The sequence below is a fragment of the Ipomoea triloba genome, chromosome 8, assembly GCF_003576645.1.
Source record: "Ipomoea triloba cultivar NCNSP0323 chromosome 8, ASM357664v1".
Lineage (NCBI taxonomy): Eukaryota > Viridiplantae > Streptophyta > Magnoliopsida > Solanales > Convolvulaceae > Ipomoea > Ipomoea triloba.
Window position 1 is genome coordinate 11,989,623 of NC_044923.1, and position 19,790 is coordinate 12,009,412.

Consider the following 19,790-nt stretch of genomic DNA (forward strand, 5'->3'; position numbering starts at 1 on the left):
CCAATGCTCAATGCGTATTTGTAAATTAGACTCTTATAATTATCAAAATATCATTCGGTATCCTGACGTATATCAATGCAAGGTTATCAAATTTTTAAAAGTAAATATTTCAAGAATGTGTAGCTATGACCTGTGTCAGAAATATTTGATTAACTGGTGCAATAGCAGTTTTAGAGGTAAGCGCCCTCACGGGATAGTACCAAGCATAGTTTAATTTTTGCAACACAGAACCCTATTATTTGGCGTGATCCATGCTTCCTCTTGTTGTCACTTTCGCCATAAATGAATTTTTGCTTTGATCTAGTTCTCTAGTGTGCTTCACTGAAATTTTAGTACCTTGGTGCAGTGCACCTTCAAAAACAGAACCAAATTCAGCCTCCTTCCCCTAAAAACAATGATAATAGGTCGGTAGTTTCTCATTTGTGCTGAATATATACTGTAAATTAGGTGTATCATTTCATCAATGTCCAATGCGTGATTCTAATTAATTGATCAAAGTTAATGAAATTTTATATTTTATTTTTTTAATACAATCTAATATATTTATAGTATATGTTTAACAATTATGTCAATTTTGATTTGGATGACTTTCGAACCTAAGACCTTTCTTATGAAAATCAGTGAGTAAGTTAAGAATAATAAATAGTTAACTGAATACTTTGTTACTAAAATTTACTTTGACAGAATGCATGGATATTTAGGAAGAAGTAAATAATATAATAGAAGGTGAAATTGAAAAATAAAAACAAAATACTAAAATCAAAATAATATTCACCATTCATTATTCCAACTAACAATTACACCACCATTTTTTAGTTCTCGCTAGAACCTAACTTTATTGGCTTTATTAGGTTTGTTGATTGTAGATATAATAAACCTTGACCTGCTAGTATTAATGTATGTCAACTTAATCATATCACAAGCAATGTTGCAAAAATCCCGCTTAGGCACCGATTAATCAATTTCTAGGCGATAGACGTTGGCTGACCGCCTAGCGTATCACCATAATCGGTGGTTTAGACGGCCGGCCGGCTAAGTGACCGACTAGGCTGCCTAGGCGTCAGCGCTGACCGCCTAGCCCTCCTAGCCGACCAATTAGCTAATGTTCCTTTCTTTTTTAAATGGATTATTTCACAAATAATCCTAAATTGTTCAAACTAGAGATGCTTTTTTAGGTTAATATTTAATATTTTAGTATTAACTATTAAAGTATTAAATAGTTTATAATTATCAAGCATTAAAAAATTTAAAAATGTTAAACAAATTTTTAAATAATAAAAAATAAAATAAAAAATACATGAACTCCTAGACACCGATTAATCGCCGCCTAGGCGCTCTAGGCGTTAGCCGCCTAACAATTTTTTCAACCATGGTCGCAAAATTCACAACTATGATAGCTTAATAAAAATAAGTAATGCCCCTAGCCCCCTATTATTTTTGAAAAGATTGCCTATTTTTCTTTTAATTTGTGTTTTAGTGTAGGTAGTCATCACCTCCACCAGTCGTCCTGTTATATCCTTTTTGTCCACTTCCCAAACTTTCAGTCCACGATAGAGCAACATTGATGCAAAAAGGAAGCCATTCCCGAGTTGACATGTAATAAACAATTAACAAGATAAATAATTGGCTTTCAAAAAAAAAAAAACAAGATAAATAATTTCAATGCCCGCATAAAAATCTGCACGCTAAGCCTCTTATATGGTATTATCTAAAAATATAATAAATGTGAATGAAGATTATACCTTTATTTATGTTTGTTTTTTTGGTTAAATTTTTTTGTACATTATGATATAAAAGTTATACTACATAATATTTTGAACAAATATACCACTACCGTTATAATTTCCGTTATCTTTTCTACTATTGTTAGTATGCACATGCATCCACCATATATTTTCTTATCTTCTTCTTCAATAATAATATATATATATACACATTAAATATTAAAGTTATATGTTAGTTATTTTTTAAAATATAAATATCCAATTTATAAAAATATTTTACATTATTATTATTCACTATATTAAATTTTAAATAAATTTAAAATTTTAGTACAAAATATTAATATTGGGCACCTATTTTTTGCCCCTAGCGTATAAAAAAATTAGTACCTCCTCCGTCCCATTTTATATTTCTAGTTCGGTTAACGAGGCTTGACTGAATTTATTTTTAATTCAATTTTTCATAATATTAAGTTTAGTATTAATATACAAAATTTATATATTTAGAAACTACACTAAAAGTACTATTAAACACAAAAAATTAAATTTAAAAATAATAAAGAAAATAGACAAAAAAAAAGAATTAGTTTGATCCATGAATAATAAGTATGACAGATAAAATGAGACAGAGGGAGTATTATATATATATTATATATAAGAGCTCAGAGGACTGAATTTCTCAAAGAGTTTATGTTATCCTATCCCCTTATTTTCTGCATTTAATTTGTTTCATAGATTTTCGTAAACTACGATGAAACAAACTCATGTTTTAGTTGGCCTATGACACAGGCAGACAATCAAACATCTGATATATTACACTGCACGCCGGCGCGGCCATCCAGCAGGAAGCTGTGTTTTGGATCGACAGATGGAGCGTTAAGTTTGTAGAAATATTGAAGAAGATGAGATCAGAGAAATTGAGCATGGAGGATGTGGTTAGGGAAGGCAAAACGGGAGGAAAGAAAGCGCTAATCATCAAGACATGGGAAAGGTGCAAATCTTTAGGAGTTTTGGGGAAAAACCCATCACTGTTTGGACTGATGAAATCCAAGTCGTGGTCTCACGGGTTGAGAATGGAGAAAAGGATCGGAGTCCGAGCAGCGCCGGAAGGATGGTTGTGGGTGTGCGTAGGAGAAGAGAAGCAGAGGTTGCTTATCAAGACGGAGCGCGTGAACCACCCGCTGTTTAGGGAGCTGTTGGAGGAAGCTGAATCGGAGTATGGGTTCAGAAGCGATGGGCCGTTGATATTCCCTTGTGAAGTCGATCATTTCCTCCGGGTCTTGCGTGAAATGGAGTCATCTACTTGTGAAAACAATAATGGCCGTGGATGCAGCTTTGCAAGAAATCGTAATCATCATCTTCTCACCCCTCCACGCCAAACGCCAAAGACCTTATCAACTGACGTAAAGTTGTGACTGTCTTAGTTGGAACCTAGCTAGCTAATCTCTTCATATCTACAAAATATTTTTATTTTTAAACTCTACTGTTGTTCTTTCGCTCTGATTATTCTCCATTTCAAAATTAAATAAATTTGTCCCAAAAAAATATTGAGTGAGTCAGTGGTGGAACCAGAAATTTTTTTTCAGTGGTAGCGGAGGTAGTTTAAAAAATGAAACACTTTCAGAATGTAATACTACATAAGAGGATGAATGCTTCCAAATTCAAACCCTCACCCTTTATAAACAAACGCACATCAACCAACTAAACCAACTAATCAATTGATTACTTTTATATGTTTTCATATACTTGTATCTAAACATATACTATACATACAAGTGCTATATATGGGGTGGGGTGGGGTGAATGGGGGCATCTACCCCCACTGCCGCCATGCTGGATCCGCCACTGGAATGAGTGGAGTATAATTTTGGCACATAAAAATTGCGAATTCTATTTTAAGTTTACAACCTCTTGGATAATGGTTGTAAGTTTAAGTCTTTCTTTTTAAATTGGTGTCTCTTATAATGAGTATAAGCTAAATAGTTTTGAATAATAAAAAAAAAAAAGCTTGCCAAGCACCTTATGCTTAGATGGCATGTAGTGGTTTTTTCATTTGGGAGATCATGAGTTCGAGCTTTAGTGGAGGCGAAAGTATATGGACAAATACTACAATGTAATAGGGTTAATTGTATTAAAACAAAAAAAGCTTTAGTAATTTTGAAAAGAAAAAACTTTTATACGGAGTAAGTTTTTATTAAGTACAATAGGCATTGATATTCAGTACATGTGCCTCTCATATTGGGTACAATTTAAAAAGCTTTTAAAAATGCATAGATTTGTACGAGTACAAGAGGCATTATCAAATTATATCATGGACTAATTGGTAAAATGCAACATCATGGATCTAGGTACAAAAAAATATTACTATAGATACAATCAAATGACACTAACATTAGTGGTTTTATGCACTTACAATAGTGAATTTATGTATATATAAAAGAAAATTTACGTACTTATTACAATAATGACTTTTATGGAACAATTTTATTTACCTAAAGTAATGAATTTATGTACTTGTATATTTACTTTTAATTTTTTTTTAAAAATATTAATATAAGTATTCATTATTTAAAAATTATAATTTTTAATTAATGATGATAAATTTTTTATACACTAATTTTATCTGTACAATAAGAAAAAAAATTCCAAGTAACAATTTTTACCAGGATATGCATTGCAAGTTAGACTCCAATGTACGACATAACTACTGAAAGGCATTGATATCAATTTACATCTTAAAACTATGCATACAAAAACATTTTGCTATTAGTTTCTTTTTCTTTAATGATAAGTTAAAAGTAACATATTTTCTATAATTCATGTTAAAATTCAATCAATCTTAAATTTAGTAATAAAGGTAAAAACTTGTGTGAGACTGTCTCACGTATCCTTATCGTCCGTGAGACGGGTTGGATCAAGATGAAATGTAATACTTTTACATTTGATAGTATAAATATTACATTTCATTTTAACTCGACTTATCTCACAGATAAAGATCTGTGAGATGTTCTCGTACATGTGTGACCCAATAATAAAAAGAGAAAAATTGTAATAATCAGGAATTTGAAACTAAAAATTAACTCAAAATAAATCTTCTCACCGTACCCCACCTGTCACGATTATTTCTGCCACCGTTGATAGACTTTTTTATTGACTTTGCAATGCCTATAACAATATTATCTTGTAGTATACTTCATAATTATTTAGAGTAATACTACACATAATCTCACATTTTACTTTATTTTTTACTCTTGCTTATATGAAATCATTTGATTCACAGTTTTTATTACTTTGTTTTCATTCTCCCCCAATAAAAACAAGGCACATGATAACGAGAATGAGTTACTTCCCAAAATGATCCTCCGACTATAGCATTTTCTCAATTTAGTAACTCGACTTTCAATTACACCCAATGTGATCCTCCAACTATTGAAAATTAAGCCAAAATGATTTTCCGTTAGTTCGTCGTCAAAAATGAGGGAAAAAATAGAATTTCAGCTCCTTTGTCCACCTATTTCATCTCTGTGAAAATTAGTGTAAAAATCATACTCCCTTTTTAACTGTTGACATTTTTTCTGGCATTTGAAGAATCCTTAGAAACTATAGGGGGTATAGATATGATGGTGAGAAGAAGCATTTGAAGCAAGGAAAATTTTGGTAACTGAGTACGGCGGAACAAGAGTCTTGAATTTTGCGTGGTAAGAAAACATGAAAGTAAATGGTAGAAATTATTTGTTTTTTCATTGTTAAGCTAAGTACAAGATGAAGTTTGTTTATTCTGTTGGTACAAATTAATTGGCATATGTTATGTGTATTGGCATATAAAATCAAACAATATTAAGAAGCAAATACTAAAGGAATTATGAATGCAAAATATAATGTGTGGTGCAAAATATGATGTGTGGAGTAAAATGAGGAATATGAAGTGTGGCACAAAATGTGGAGGTGCTTTTAAAGAAAAGTCAGCAAGTGGCATTTAATGAATTAGTCTTGAAAAAATGTGTGATCAAGATTAATTCTCTTTCTCACATCCATGCAACATGCCTGATCATGGGATGGACTTCCTAAAAACAAGGGTGTACAAAACACTATAAAAGGGGAGTCTTGTAATGAGATCAAATCGAAGTTTCAGGGAGTAACAATTCAAGAGTCAGTGACTACACAAAAGAAACTTCAAATGTTCGGGTCTAGAAACGAGTACTAAATTTGGAGAAGCAGCTCCGCGCAGTACTAGTACACCTTGTGTCAAAATCCAGGTTGGCATACAATTTGTGTAATTGATAGATTAGCTCAAATTGTATTTAAAATTTTCTTACTGAGTTATTGTATAAGGTTGGCGTTAAAATAGGTGGTAGGCCTAGTTTTGTAAATCGGTTGAACCTTGTACTTGTAAAAACCAGCGGGTTGATCTAGTGGAAAATTTTGGGCGTGGCCCCGCAGATTAGGAGTGTTCTCCGAACTGCGTTATTAAATGATTGGTGTACTTATTTGGTGCGTTCATATTTTTACATTATATCTATTAGGAATATTATCAGGAGTAATTGTCTCTTACCTAATTCCCCAGTTAAATATAGCGTATATTCATTGGAATTCTACATGACATACTTACAATTGGTATCAAAGCCTGTGTCGCTTAATTTGCTAGCGAGATCCTAGGGATCCTCGAGAGTTGTTTTGCAGGATGGAAGAAGGTGCATCCATTACAAGACCTCCACTGTTAAAGGGAGTCAGTAATTATGCCTACTGGAAGGCTAGGATGAAAGCATTTATAAAATCTTTGGACGAAGAGTGTTGGGATGCCGTTGAAAATGCATGGACTCCACCCATGATAACAGTCGAGAATGAAGAAAAGAAAAAACCCGTCAGCCAATGGACTATAAACGAAAAGAAACAATTGTCAGCAAACAATAGGGCCATGAATGCTATTCACAGTGCACTTGGACCAGATCAATTTGTGTTGATCTCAGCCACAGGTATTGCAAAAGTTGCTTGGGATGCACTTATGAATCATTACGAAGGTACAGGACCCGTCAAAGTCTCAAAGTTACAATTGCTCATGACCAAGTATGAAATTCTGAGGATGGAAGAAATTGAAACAGTATCTGAGTTCAGTGCTAGGGTAAAAAACCTGGTAAACAACGCACAAAACTTGGGTGAACCATTTGAGGAAGAAAAAGTGGTTCGAAAAGTTTTGAGATCCTTACCCCCGAGGTTCAAGATGCAAGCTGTTGCTATAAAGCAATCAACAGATCTAAAAACTCTAACGTTAGATGCTTTAATGGGAAATTTGCAGACTTTTGAATTGGAAATGGAGGAGGAAGATAGGTACCTGAACAAGGACAACAAAGGGGTTGAATTTGATGCTATGGTACCTGCAAGAGCTGACTCCGATACAGAAATGAACGATGTCATGGTCATGTTGTCTAAGAAGTTTGGAAAAATGCTAAGGAAAGCTAAAGGACAAGGAAAGCTAAAACCGAATAACAAAGGAGCTGGAACTGGAAATACTCAAAAACCAAGAGGTCAAAATCAAGATTTCAAGTCCAAGGGCGTTCAGTGCTATGAATGTGGTGGTTATGGACATATTGCAGCAGATTGTGGAAACAACAAAGGTAAGAAATCGTACACACTTACCTGGAGTGATTCTGACAATGGTGAACCAGCAGAACCACAGACAGGAAATTTTGTTGCATTCCATGGAAGTATATACCACCCTGATGATGTTGAAGAGCGTGCAAACTACGAGAAGTTCTTCAAAATTCCAGATTTTGTAGACGACAGTGAAGTAACGAGAGACTCAAATCAGGTGTAGCCTATCACACAAGAGGTAGCTGAGGAGATACAGATTGACGATGAGGATGCTGACCTTGCAGAAGCTTATGAAGAGCTGTACAAAAACTGGTATAAGGTAAGTAAGCTGAACCTTAAGTTAATTAAGAATGTTGAGTCTCTAGAATTGGAAAATTCAGCCCTAAAGACCTCTGTAGAAGAACTTAAGATTGATTTAGATACGAAGGTTTCAAATGAACAATACCTGCAAAAAGAAAATTCAGCGCTAAAAACATCAGTAGAAAAACTTAAGACTGATTTAGATGCGAAAGTCTCAAATGAACTATACCTGCAAAAGGAATTGGAAAGTTTCAAAAAACGTGTCAGAATGTTGAACACAGGGACCAATAGTCTAAATGAAATTCTTCAGTCCCAAGGGAACAACCATAACAAAGCAAGTCTAGGATTCACAAGCAGGCAGGGAAATCATAAAACCGCATGGATGCCTGAAATGAAGTCCAGGAGAAACACAGAAGGCATAAGGTACATAAACGGATTTCTTAACAAAAGATGTTTCAGATGCACCATGAAAGGCCATGGTTGGAGAAGTTGCGGACAAATCAAACCACGACAGGTGTGGAGACCGAAACAAATCTGCATGACAACAAAGATCGCAATGACAACAAATATGTCAACGTCATGGTACTTTGATAGCGGTTGCTCTCGACATATGACAGGTAATGAAGAATTCTTGAGCAATATAGTTGAGGATTGTGCTGGGCATGTCACATTTGGAGATGGTGATAGGGGTAAAATCATCGGCCGAGGAACCCTAAATGCAGAAGGTATGCCGAAACTCAATCATGTTTACTTAGTAGAAGGGCTAAAAGCAAATCTGATTAATATTAGTCAACTGTGTGATCAGAATATGCTAGTTAGATTTACTAAAGAAAATTGCAAAGTTTATAATTCTACTACCTGTGTCATGAAAGGGGTCAGAACCACCAACAACTGTTATATGATAAAATCTGTACTTGTGTGCAATAGCTCTTTAACAGATGAAACTGAAATTTGGCACTACAAGCTTGGGCATTTAAACTATCAAGACATGCACAAATTGGTACATTATGAAGCTGTGAGAGGGATACCACACCTGAATATCAAGGGAACTACGAATGTTTGTGCACCATGTCAACGCGGCAAGCAAACAAGGGTGTCTCACAAAAGATTAGCAGACATTCCTGCAACTCATGCTCTTGAACTCCTTCATATGGATTTGATTAGACCAACTCAAGTAGAAAGTCTCGGAGGAAAGAGGTACGTATTTGTTTGCGTAGATGATTTTTCTAGGTTCACATGGATTGACTTTCTAAGAGAAAAATCAGATACTTTTGGAGCTTTCACAAAACTGTGCTTGCGCTTACAAAATGAAAAAAAATAGTTCAATACATAAAATTGTCAGGATAAAAAGTGATCATGGTCGTGAATTTGAAAACTCTGCTTTCAGTAATTTTTGTGATACAACAAGCATTTTGCATGAGTTCTCAGCTCCTATAACTCCGCAACAAAATGGAGTTGTAGAAAGGAAAAATAGGACTCTACAAGAAATGGCTAGAGTTATGCTGGTTGCGAAAAACTTATCACAACGACTTTGGGCAGAAGCCATGAATACAGCGTGTCATATTACTAACAGAGTTTTTATTAGAACAGGTACCAAGAAAACGTCATATGAGATCTAGAAAGGTAGAACTCCAAACTTAAAATATCTTCATATCTTTGGAAGTATCTGTTACATCTTGAATGATAGGGAACCGAGAGGAAAATTTGAAGCTAAGAGTGATGAAGGCATATTTCTTGGATACTCATTAAACAGCAAAGCATATCGTGTTTTCAACAAAAGAACAAATGTAGTGATGGAATCAGCAAATGTCATAGTTGAAGATGCACTACTGAAACAACAGCAGACAGAAGATGATGAGCCTGTGCATACATCGAGCCCACACGAACAAGAAAAGTACTGTCAAACTCAGACCGAAGTTACTAAAGCTTCCTCAACTAGAACTCAAAGAAATCATCCTACTGAAAATATCATCGGAGATATGAGCGCTGGAATCAAGACCAGAGATAAAGAAAAGAAAAGTTATCGTGAAATGCTGGGATACTCCTACTACATATCTATGATTGAACCAAAAAATGTCAATGAGCACTAAAAGATGAGTTATGGATCAATGCTATGCAGGACGAGCTTATGCAGTTCGAAAGAAATCAAGTATGCGATCTAGTGCCCAAACCTGAGAATGTAAATGTCATTGGTACAAAATGGATTTTCCGAAATAAGTCGGATGAAAACGGGGTTGTAATAAGGAACAAAGCAAGACTAGTTGCTCAAGGTTACAGTCAAATGGAAGGAATTGACTTCGGGGAAACTTTCGCTCCTGTTGCAAGATTGGAGTCAATTAGACTTCTAATTTCAATTGCTTGCTCAATGCGAATTAAACTGAAACAGATGGATGTCAAGACAGCATTTTTGAATGGATACCTAAAAGAAGATGTATATGTCCCTCAACCAAAGGGCTTTGAGGATCCAAAACATCCAGATCATGTCTATAAACTGAAGAAAGCTCTCTATGGGCTAAAGCAAGCTCTAAGAGCCTGGTATGAAAGGTTAACAGAATACCTAGTCAACAAGGGCTACTCAAGAGGAAGTGTCGACAAAACACTGTTCATCAAAAGGTACAATTCCAATTTAATTATTGCTCAAATCTATGTAGATGACATAGTGTTTGGTTCCACGTCAGATATATATACTGAATATTTTGTCAATATGATGAAAGGAGAATTTGAGATGAGCATGGTGGGTGATTTATTATATTTTCTAGGCCTACAAATTAGACAAACAGATAGTGGCATGTTTGTTTCTCAAACTAAATATGCTCACAATCTTGTAAAGAGATTCGGACTAGACACCAGCAAAAGTGTTCGCACTCCTTTTCCTACTCATATAAAACTTCATCGAGATGACCATGGGAAGTCTGTTGATCTAAGTGCATATAGAAGCATGATTGGTAGTTTGCTGTATTTGACAGCTAGTAGACCTGACATAAGTTTTAGCGTTGGTGCATGTGCCAGATATCAGGCGAATCCAAAGGAATCGCACCTAATCGCAGTCAAAAGAATCATAAAATATGTTAAAGGCACTTTGGAGCTGGGGATATGGTATTCAAGCGAATCCAGCACCCAACTAGTTGGTTTTACTGATGCTGACTGGGCAGGTAACATCGATGACAGAAAAAGCACGTCTGGAGGCTGTTTTTTTCTAGGATCAAATCTTGTATCCTGGCTAAGCAAAAAACAGAATTCTATTTCGTTGTCCACTGCCGAGGCTGAATACATCGCTGCAGGAAGCAGTTGTGCTCAATTAATATGGATGAAACAAATGCTTGCTGATTATGGAATTGCACAATAGGTAATCACTCTGTACTATGATAATTCAAGTGCAATAAGCATAACAAAAAATCCAGTTCTTCATTCCAGAACGAAACACATAGATATTCGACATCATTTTATTCGTGAACTTGTGGAAGATAATATCGTTTGTTTAGACTTTGTGCCAACAGGTGATCAAATTGCAGACATTTTTACTAAGGCGTTGGACGAAAATAAATTTGAGAAATTACGGCACAAACTTGGGTTGTGTGCGTTGCGATAATTCGTACTTTTGATATAACTATATACGTTTAGTATATTTTATTTCTACATTTTGTTTTTATATTTACGTTTTTTTTTTGATCACTTATTTTCGTTATTTAATTTTTGTTATGTTTTTACATGATTTGTAATTCTATTCGGTCCATACTTTCTTTACAATATAACATATATGTATATACATATTATTTTTTTGGAATTTCTTTTGTTAGTTGGTGTTTGCATAAATCTCTAACTAGTTTCCTTTTTGAATTCAAATTCCTTATTTTTTCTTCCTTTATTTCCTTTATTGCTCTATTTGTTTTTTTTTTCCGCCTCAGACCTACACGAATTGCGGCAGCTTTAACGTTTTTTCCTTTTCTTCTCTCCGTCGCACCCGCGCCATGCCGCCGAAACGCTCGCAGTCGACTACCGCCGTTGCTCACCGGACGCGGTCCAGACTGGCTGCCCCCACCGCCGCAGCTCGGCCCCCTTCGCCGCCGGCCAGTGTCGCTGCTCGGCGCCTGCAGTTCGAAGCCATGTCGCCGCACTGCCCTGCCGCCGCCGACGACCAATCATCCTCACCGCATCCCTCTTCCACCGGCGATCAGCCACCATCCTCGCCCTCTGTTGTCGGACATCCGCACCCCGTACCATCCGCCCTACGTACAGATGCTACAGTTTGCAGAGGTCCTATGGTGAATTCTTCGGCCGAACCGCTTATGAGGGTTCGCTTACCACAGTCTGCTGGCAAAGGACCGTTAATTCCTCCTTCTCCACCGCTCTTTGCAAGTGAATCTTCAGAATACTCTCCGCTCATTCCTTTTACTGTGCTGCATTATCCTCTTTTCATCGTTGATTGTCTATGAAATCCTTTATTTCCCAGAAAAAGATTGTTATTAGTGATTTCACTGCGAAAACGGGTCTTATTGGAAATTTGAAGTCTTGCCAATTGTTTACATGACAAAGCTTGCGTGCATAGGGTGAAATGTCAAAAGATATTTATATGATAAAACGGAAAGTTTGTGACTCCCCGAGTGTCTGTCTCGAAGGAGGGACGTGGAGGTGTGTCAAACATTCGGGAGTTTACTTGATTGTATCATGCATAAGACTCGAGTGTGGTAAATGGTGATTTGTGAGATCATGCATAAGACTCGAGTGTGGTAAATGGTGATTTGTGAGTTCATGCATAAGACTCGAGTGTGGTAAATGGTGATTTGTGAGTTAGAGTAGTTCATTGGTTGGTTTGAGTGCAAGAGAGTAGTAAAATAAAAGTGATTTTGTGAATAAGTAAAAGGGGTAGGGATTGGATAGTGTTCATGAATATTGTATAGTGGAGTGTCTAAGGTCAAGGATTAGGATTGCTAGGATATTGTTTATTTAAGAGTGTGTTGTCTTAGTCCTTTTCCACCTTGTGTACTAAGGCTTCTTTGACTTAGGAATGCCTTCAAGCATCCAAAGTTCTAAGAGGAATTTTATCAAACACTTAAGCTACACACTATCCTACTATTCTTAAGAAGTCCATAGGAACTTTGATTGTGTAAAGCTTCAAATCCTAACTGTAATCAAAGACATGAAAGAGTCAAGAGCTCAATCTCTCATCTAGATTGGCCAAATCTAAACAAGATCTCATCAAAACAACAATCAAAAGACAAGAATAGATAATCCATCAACACAAACTCATAGATCCAAGATATAGAGATAAGATCATCACACAAACAATATTCAATCACACAATCCAAATCCCTAGACTAAATTAGCTACTCATGATATGAAATGCAAGCAAAAACTAATTTAATCCAAGAACAAGATAGCTAAAATTATAGAAATGAAATAGAGATTACCTAGAGAGAAGAAGATCTTCAATCCAAGCTTGTTGTCTTCTACAATGGAGATTGTTCTAATCTAAAAACTAAGAAAAATGGAGAAAGTTCTCCAAAGGAAAAACTAAGAAAAGGGAAAACTAAAATTATGGAATCCTCCTCTGAAAATTCATCAAAGGGGTTTAAATAGTCTCCGAAATGACAACCCTAGTTGAAATTCACGCATCACCGTCTCCACGCCTCTCACACGCGTGTGAGCGTGCGTGGGAAGCTTCTGGAAAGTTTTCACGCTTGCTCACACGCGTGTGGCCTTCTAGATTGGTCCTCCGGGGCTCCGCTTTTGCCTGTTTCGCTCTTTAAGCTCATCTTTTGGTCCTATTTGCTCCCGGGGCTCCTGTTTTACTTCTTTTAAGCTAAAAATGGCTTTTGTGCATCAGTTAGTGATTTCCAAGCATTTACGCACATAATTTACCAAATAAGGATGCTATAGACACGATAAAACACCCTAAAATGTGTCTGAAATAAGGGTATCTCGGAGTCTTATCATTACATCAGTGGTTACTATTGACCAGTTTGTTAAACCCGTAGTCTATGAATTTTATGCAAATTTGGTTCCGGAGTTGGTTTGTCACAACAAAGTTTATATTCGGGGACAGTTGTTTGATTTTGGTCCAGATCGTATTAATTATTACTTCTGGTCTGTTGATTATGATGATGAGTTTGTTGAGGATATGGACCAGATTACTAGCAAGCTGACAGGTGGGGCTAAAACTCGGTGGGTTGCAAAGGATACTATTAAGGTAGTAGATCTGAGTGTGTCCTTCGCACTGCTGCACAAGATTGCATGTACGAATTGGATGCCAACCAAACATCATTCCTATGTCAAGAGATCCATGGCCATGCTTCTCTACAAAATTGACCATGGTGTCATGATTAATCTCGGCAAATTGCTACAGGAAGAAGCTGATTTTACCTAACGTTATTTATGGAATTCTTGTTTCACAGGGATTTAAGAAGCATGATACCGAGGATTATGAGGCTCAATCTTTACCTATTAAAGTAGATCCTCGCCTACTACATGGAACTCATGTTGATGACCTTGGTGCTCCTGAAGATTCCTACCACCAGACTCGGTCCTCATCTGATGGTGCCATAGTCGATACTATCCAAATTCTTGAAGAAGAGTTAGCTGCCATCCATGCCGAGCAAAAGCGGCTGGCCTGCCGTCGAGTGAAGATTGATGATATTCTGACAAAGCTTCGTCGTGAAGACACAGAGCCTGTGAATGTTCCTTCTGAAGTTGCGTCCTCTGATGATGACTCACTAGCTTCTCCTTCTTTTTGATGATTAGTCCATGGGTAACTTCTCTCAGTTTTTGGTCTTAGTGAATTTAATAATGTTGTTTTCTTTCTCATGAAGTAGTATATCTGTGGTTGGTGGATAGAATCTGTGTCAGAAACTTTTTCCCCGATCACATAACTTGATTTATCCATCACCATATTCGAGCCTTCAATTCCTACATTGTTCTGAGTACTCCGAAACAAAATTGCATTGCGCTTTTTAATTGAGATTGAGGTTCCTTGCTTACTTTATGCGCAAACAAATTCCATATTATTAATCGTTGTTGTTTTACCTATGTATCGTGCTGCATTTCTTGGGCTGTACCTAGAAGAGGGCTACCCGCACTTAATATGGTTCAAAAAGAACCTGAGAAGAGTACGGTGTGAAAGCTATCTAGTGTACGTTTCACTTAGAAGAGGGCTACCGGCACTTAATATGGTTCAATAAGAACCCGAGAAGAGTCCGGTGTGAAAGCTGTCTAATGTGATATCTTTTCAGCGGCCTCTTTTATGCTATCCATGTCTACACCTGTACTTCATAGACAACCTATCCTGTCGGTGCTAAACTGCCAAAAGCCCTTGAAAACAATGTTACACTCTCTTCTATCCACTTATTGCTTATATATTGCTCTTGATTGAATTCAAACTTTATTACTTCACTAATACTATGTTTGAGTTGCCTTTGGCACTTGTTTATCAAAAGGGGGAGTATACGTAAGGGGAGTCAAAGCAAGCAAGTCAGGGGGAGCATACAAAGGGGGAGTACATAGTAAGGGGGAGTTACGTTATTTGGAGTTTGTTTGATCAACATATGCCAAAGTGGGAGATTGTTGGTACAAATTAATTGGCATATGTTATGTGTATTGGCATATAAAATCAAACAATATTAAGAAGCAAATACTAAAGGAATTATGAATGCAAAATATGATGTGTGGTGCAAAATATGATGTATGGAGTAAAATGAGGAATATGAAGTGTGGCACAAAATGTGGAGGTGCTTTTAAAGAAAAGTCAGCAAGTGGCATTTAATGAATTAGTCTTGAAAAAATGTGTGATCAAGATTAATTCTCTTTCTCACATCCATGCAACATGCCTGATCATGGGATGGACTTCCTAAAAACAAGGGTCTACAAAACACTATAAAAGGGGAGTCTTGTAATGAGATCAAATCGAAGTTTTAGGGAGTAACAATTCAAGAGTCAGTGACTACACAAAAGAAACTTCAAATGTTCGGGTCTAGAAACGAGTACTAAATTTGGAGAAGCAGCTCCGCGCAGTACTAGTACACCTTGTGTCAAAATCCAGGTTGGCATACAATTTGTGTAATTGATAGATTAGCTCAAATTGTATTTAAAATTTTCTTACTGAGTTATTGTATAAGGTTGGCGTTAAAATAGGTGGTAGGCCTAGTTTTGTAAATCGGTTGAACCTTGTACTTGTAAAAACCAGCGGGTTGATCTAGTGGAAAATTTTGGGCGTGGCCCCGCAGATTAGGAGTGTTCTCCGAACTGCGTTATTAAATGATTGGTGTACTTATTTGGTGCGTTCATATTTTTACATTATATCTATTAGGAATATTATCAGGAGTAATTGTCTCTTACCTAATTCCCCAGTTAAATATAGCGTATATTCATTGGAATTCTACATAACATACTTACAATTGGTATCAAAGCCTGTGTCGCTTAATTTGCTAGCGAGATCCTAGGGATCCTCGAGAGTTGTTTTGCAGGATGGAAGAAGGTGCATCCATTACAAGACCTCCACTGTTAAAGGGAGTCAGTAATTATGCCTACTGGAAGGCTAGGATGAAAGCATTTATAAAATCTTTGGACGAAGAGTGTTGGGATGCCGTTGAAAATGCATGGACTCCACCCATGATAACAGTCGAGAATGAAGAAAAGAAAAAACCCGTCAGCCAATGGATTGTAAACGAAAAGAAACAATCGTCAGCAAACAATAGGGCCATGAATGCTATTCACAGTGCACTTGGACCAGATCAATTTGTGTTGATCTCAGCCACAGGTATTGCAAAAGTTGCTTGGGATGCACTTATGAATCATTACGAAAAAGCACACATTGATATCTACTTTAAACTCTGGGTGAGGCAGTCTGGTTTGATGTTGGGTTTTGGTCTCCAACTAATTGACCTTAATTGGCGATGCAAAAGAGAGAAACCTCATTTTCACGCTAATTTTTACAGAGATGAAGCAGGTAGACGAAGGAACTGAAATTCCGTTTTTACCCTCATTTTTAACGTTCACTTAACGGAAAAATTAACGCAGGACCATTTTGGCTTAATTTTCAATAGTTGAAAGACCACATTGGGTGCAATTGAAAGTCGTCGAGTTACTGAATTGAGAAAAGGTCATAGTCGGAGGATCATTTTGGGAATTAACTCTAACGAGAATTTTACTCCTTGAATTTCATTCATCATTTCCAATTAATTTGCTACTTATTTTCTAGCTAGATATTTATTTGGTAAGTAAGGTAGCTAGGATACACAGCCAAGTAAAAATGATCGCAAATAGAAAGGTGGTAAGTTCAGCAAGCCATAGAAACTAGTCATTATACTGTGGACCAAGGTCACAAAATGACGTCGTTTTAAAAAGGGGGAGAAATGGCTCCCGTAAATCTTTATAACTGATACCACAGTTCATCTAAAATGATACTATAGTTGTGTTGGACTGATACTGTAGTTGGGTTGGACCGATACTGCAATTGTGTTGAAAGGGAACTATAGTAGCGTGGAACGGAGGTCGTTTCATCCGTCTGGACTGCAATTGTGTTGAAAGGGAACTGCAGTTGCGCCGAACGGAGGCTGTTTCATCCGTCTGTTTTCATTAATCAAAACGACGTCGTTTTGTCACTTGGACCACAATGCTTGGTAGACCGCGGTCCACAGTAAAATTCGCGCATAGGAAGATAAGGGCGAAGATAAACAAATACTAATTTGATAAAATAAGCAATTATTAAATTTGTTAGAACATTACTTTTGATTTTTTATTTTTTATTTTTTATTCGCTGCTTTAATGGAAGTAAGAAATTAATTGTATTTCTTTTGGAGTTGTTTGTTCAAATTTCCTTTCTTCCTCATAATAGGACGTTTAATTTGCCTGCATGCCTAATTTGATTTTTAACTTTCAAAATCATCATTTGAATCAACACAAAAATGATGAATGAGCCTATTGATTTTATGGCAAAAATTTGTGTTACATACTAGTACAAAAAGGAGCATATAAATGTCCCTTTTCGTTACACTTTCTTTAAAAACTGCAGTGTATGGTTAAAAAAAAAAAAGTAACGTGACATAACTGTAAATATATTAATAAGAAATAGCGACACCTTTTTTAAAAAAGTGACATGATTTCCTAAAAAAAACACCGCAACGAGTTTTGGCAACACTTTCGCAGAAACTCGAGACTATATAAATAAAATTAAAAAATTAATACACTTACCGCGACACATTTTTTAAAAAGTGTCGCGAAAAGTGACTAAGAAAATGCATTTTGAAATTCAAATTTTTTCTCTTCCTTCGTTTAAAGCCTTTCCCGGTCTTTGTGCACAGAAAATAAAGCAAAGCCTTTCTTTTTCTCGCATTTTTAGATCTAGGAAATTAAAGCAAAGCCAAAAGCCTTTATGTTAGCTGGTATGGTAGTACTTTTAATATCCTAACTTTCGACAGTGTTAAGTCGAACCTATTGTCCAAAGAAAAATTTGACTTAGAAACTATTAGGGGTTGTTCAGTTGAAACAGAGAGTAGCAATAAAAAATCTAGGTCCAAGTCCAAAGGACGTAAGTCCAACAAATCCTGTAAGTACTGCAAGAAGCATGGTCATGATGTGAATGAATGCTTCAAACTGAAAAATAAGCAAGAGAGAGAGAGAGAAGAAGTCTGCTGAAGCTAGTGTTGTTAAATGTGATTCAGAAGGCGATGTTATGTTATCTGTTAGCTCCGGTGACAAACGGAGCGAAAATAAGTGGATTTTGGACTCTGGTTGTACATTCCACATGTGTTCTCACAAAGATTGGTTCGTCTCTCTAGAACCAGTTGATTGTGGAGTTGTCTTGATGGGTAATGATACCCAATGCAAGGTTAGTGGAATTGGAAGTGTGCAGATTAAAACCCATGGTAACGTTATCAGAACTCTTACCAATGTTCGGTATATTCCTTATTTGAAACGTAATCTGATATCATTGGGCACCTTGGAATCTTTGGGGTGCAAGTACATAGCTGAAGGTGGAGTTTTGAAGGTTATAAAAGACTCTTGTTCTCATGAAATCTTCTTCGTTCTGGAAGCTTGTACATGTTGCATGGCAGCACTGTGACAAGTACAATTGCGGTATCCTCATTGGTGTCTGATGTTGATCTCACTCAACTATGGCATATGTGTCTGGGTCAAATGAGTGAGAAAGGCATGCATATCTTGAGCAAGAAAGGCCTCCTCGGTGATTCAGGTATGGGAAATTACAATTTTGTGAGCGTTGTGTTTTTGGGAAACAAAAGAGGGTTAGTTTCTCTGTTGCTACACACCGTACCAAAGATGTATTGGAATATATACATTCCGATTTATGGGGACCGACTAAAGTCCAGTCTATGGGAGGCTATAGATATTTTGTCTATTATTGATGACTTCTCTCATAAAGTTTAGGTCTATTTCTTGAAACAAAAAAATCAAGCATTTTCTATTTTCAAAAAATGGAAAATACTTGTTGAGACTCAAACAGGGAAAAATGTCAAGAAGCAAAGGACAGACAATGGCTTGGAGTTCTGTGAGTCAGATTTCAATGAGTTCTGTGCAGCACAAGGAATTTTCAGGCACAAGACCTTGCCTGGAAAACCCCAGCAGAATGGTGCTGTCGAACGTATGAACAGGACTCTATTAGAGAGAGATCGTTGCATGCTCTCTAATGCTGGGTTATGGAAACGGCGTGATTTTTTGGCCGATGCCGTTTTTACTGCATCCTATTTGGTAAATAGGTCTCCATATTCATCCCTCGATTTCAAAATTTCAAAGGAGGTTCGGTCAGGTAATCTTGTTGACTACTTTGTCTTAAGAGTTTTTGGATGTCCTGCATATGCTGTAACACCCCGTAAATTCGTTTAAGCCTTGAGACCGGTAATCGTTTCCGCCGGATGAGTCATTTGATTTAATTGGGCTTAGTCTTTCCAATTGATATATATATATATATATATATTTCTCGAACCCGGAATTAATTATTCTATTCACAAGCCCAGTTTTGATTTAATCCTTGTAAGGGATTTATTCTAATTTGGATCCTTACAATTCTTATAAGTAAGAGTATTTATATGATGGCCCAATTCCTTATGCTAATATATATTGACTACATTTAATTCCTAATGTTATGGGCTTTTTCCTAATTCTATGTATACATCTATTTAAGAGATGAATTGTTTGGCCCAATGATTATTCTTGTACATAGAATTGTGATAT

At 36.4% G+C, this 19,790-nt stretch overlaps 1 protein-coding gene across 1 annotated transcript; it reads left to right on the top strand.

Moving 5' to 3' along the window:
• The first annotated feature begins 2,644 nt into the window (after window positions 1-2,644).
• Window positions 2,645-3,136, top strand: LOC116026966 (auxin-responsive protein SAUR32-like). The gene has a single exon (XM_031268391.1). The coding sequence runs from the start codon at window positions 2,645-2,647 to the stop codon at window positions 3,134-3,136; it is 492 nt and encodes a 163-aa protein (XP_031124251.1).
• Window positions 3,137-19,790: the final 16,654 nt, after the last annotated feature.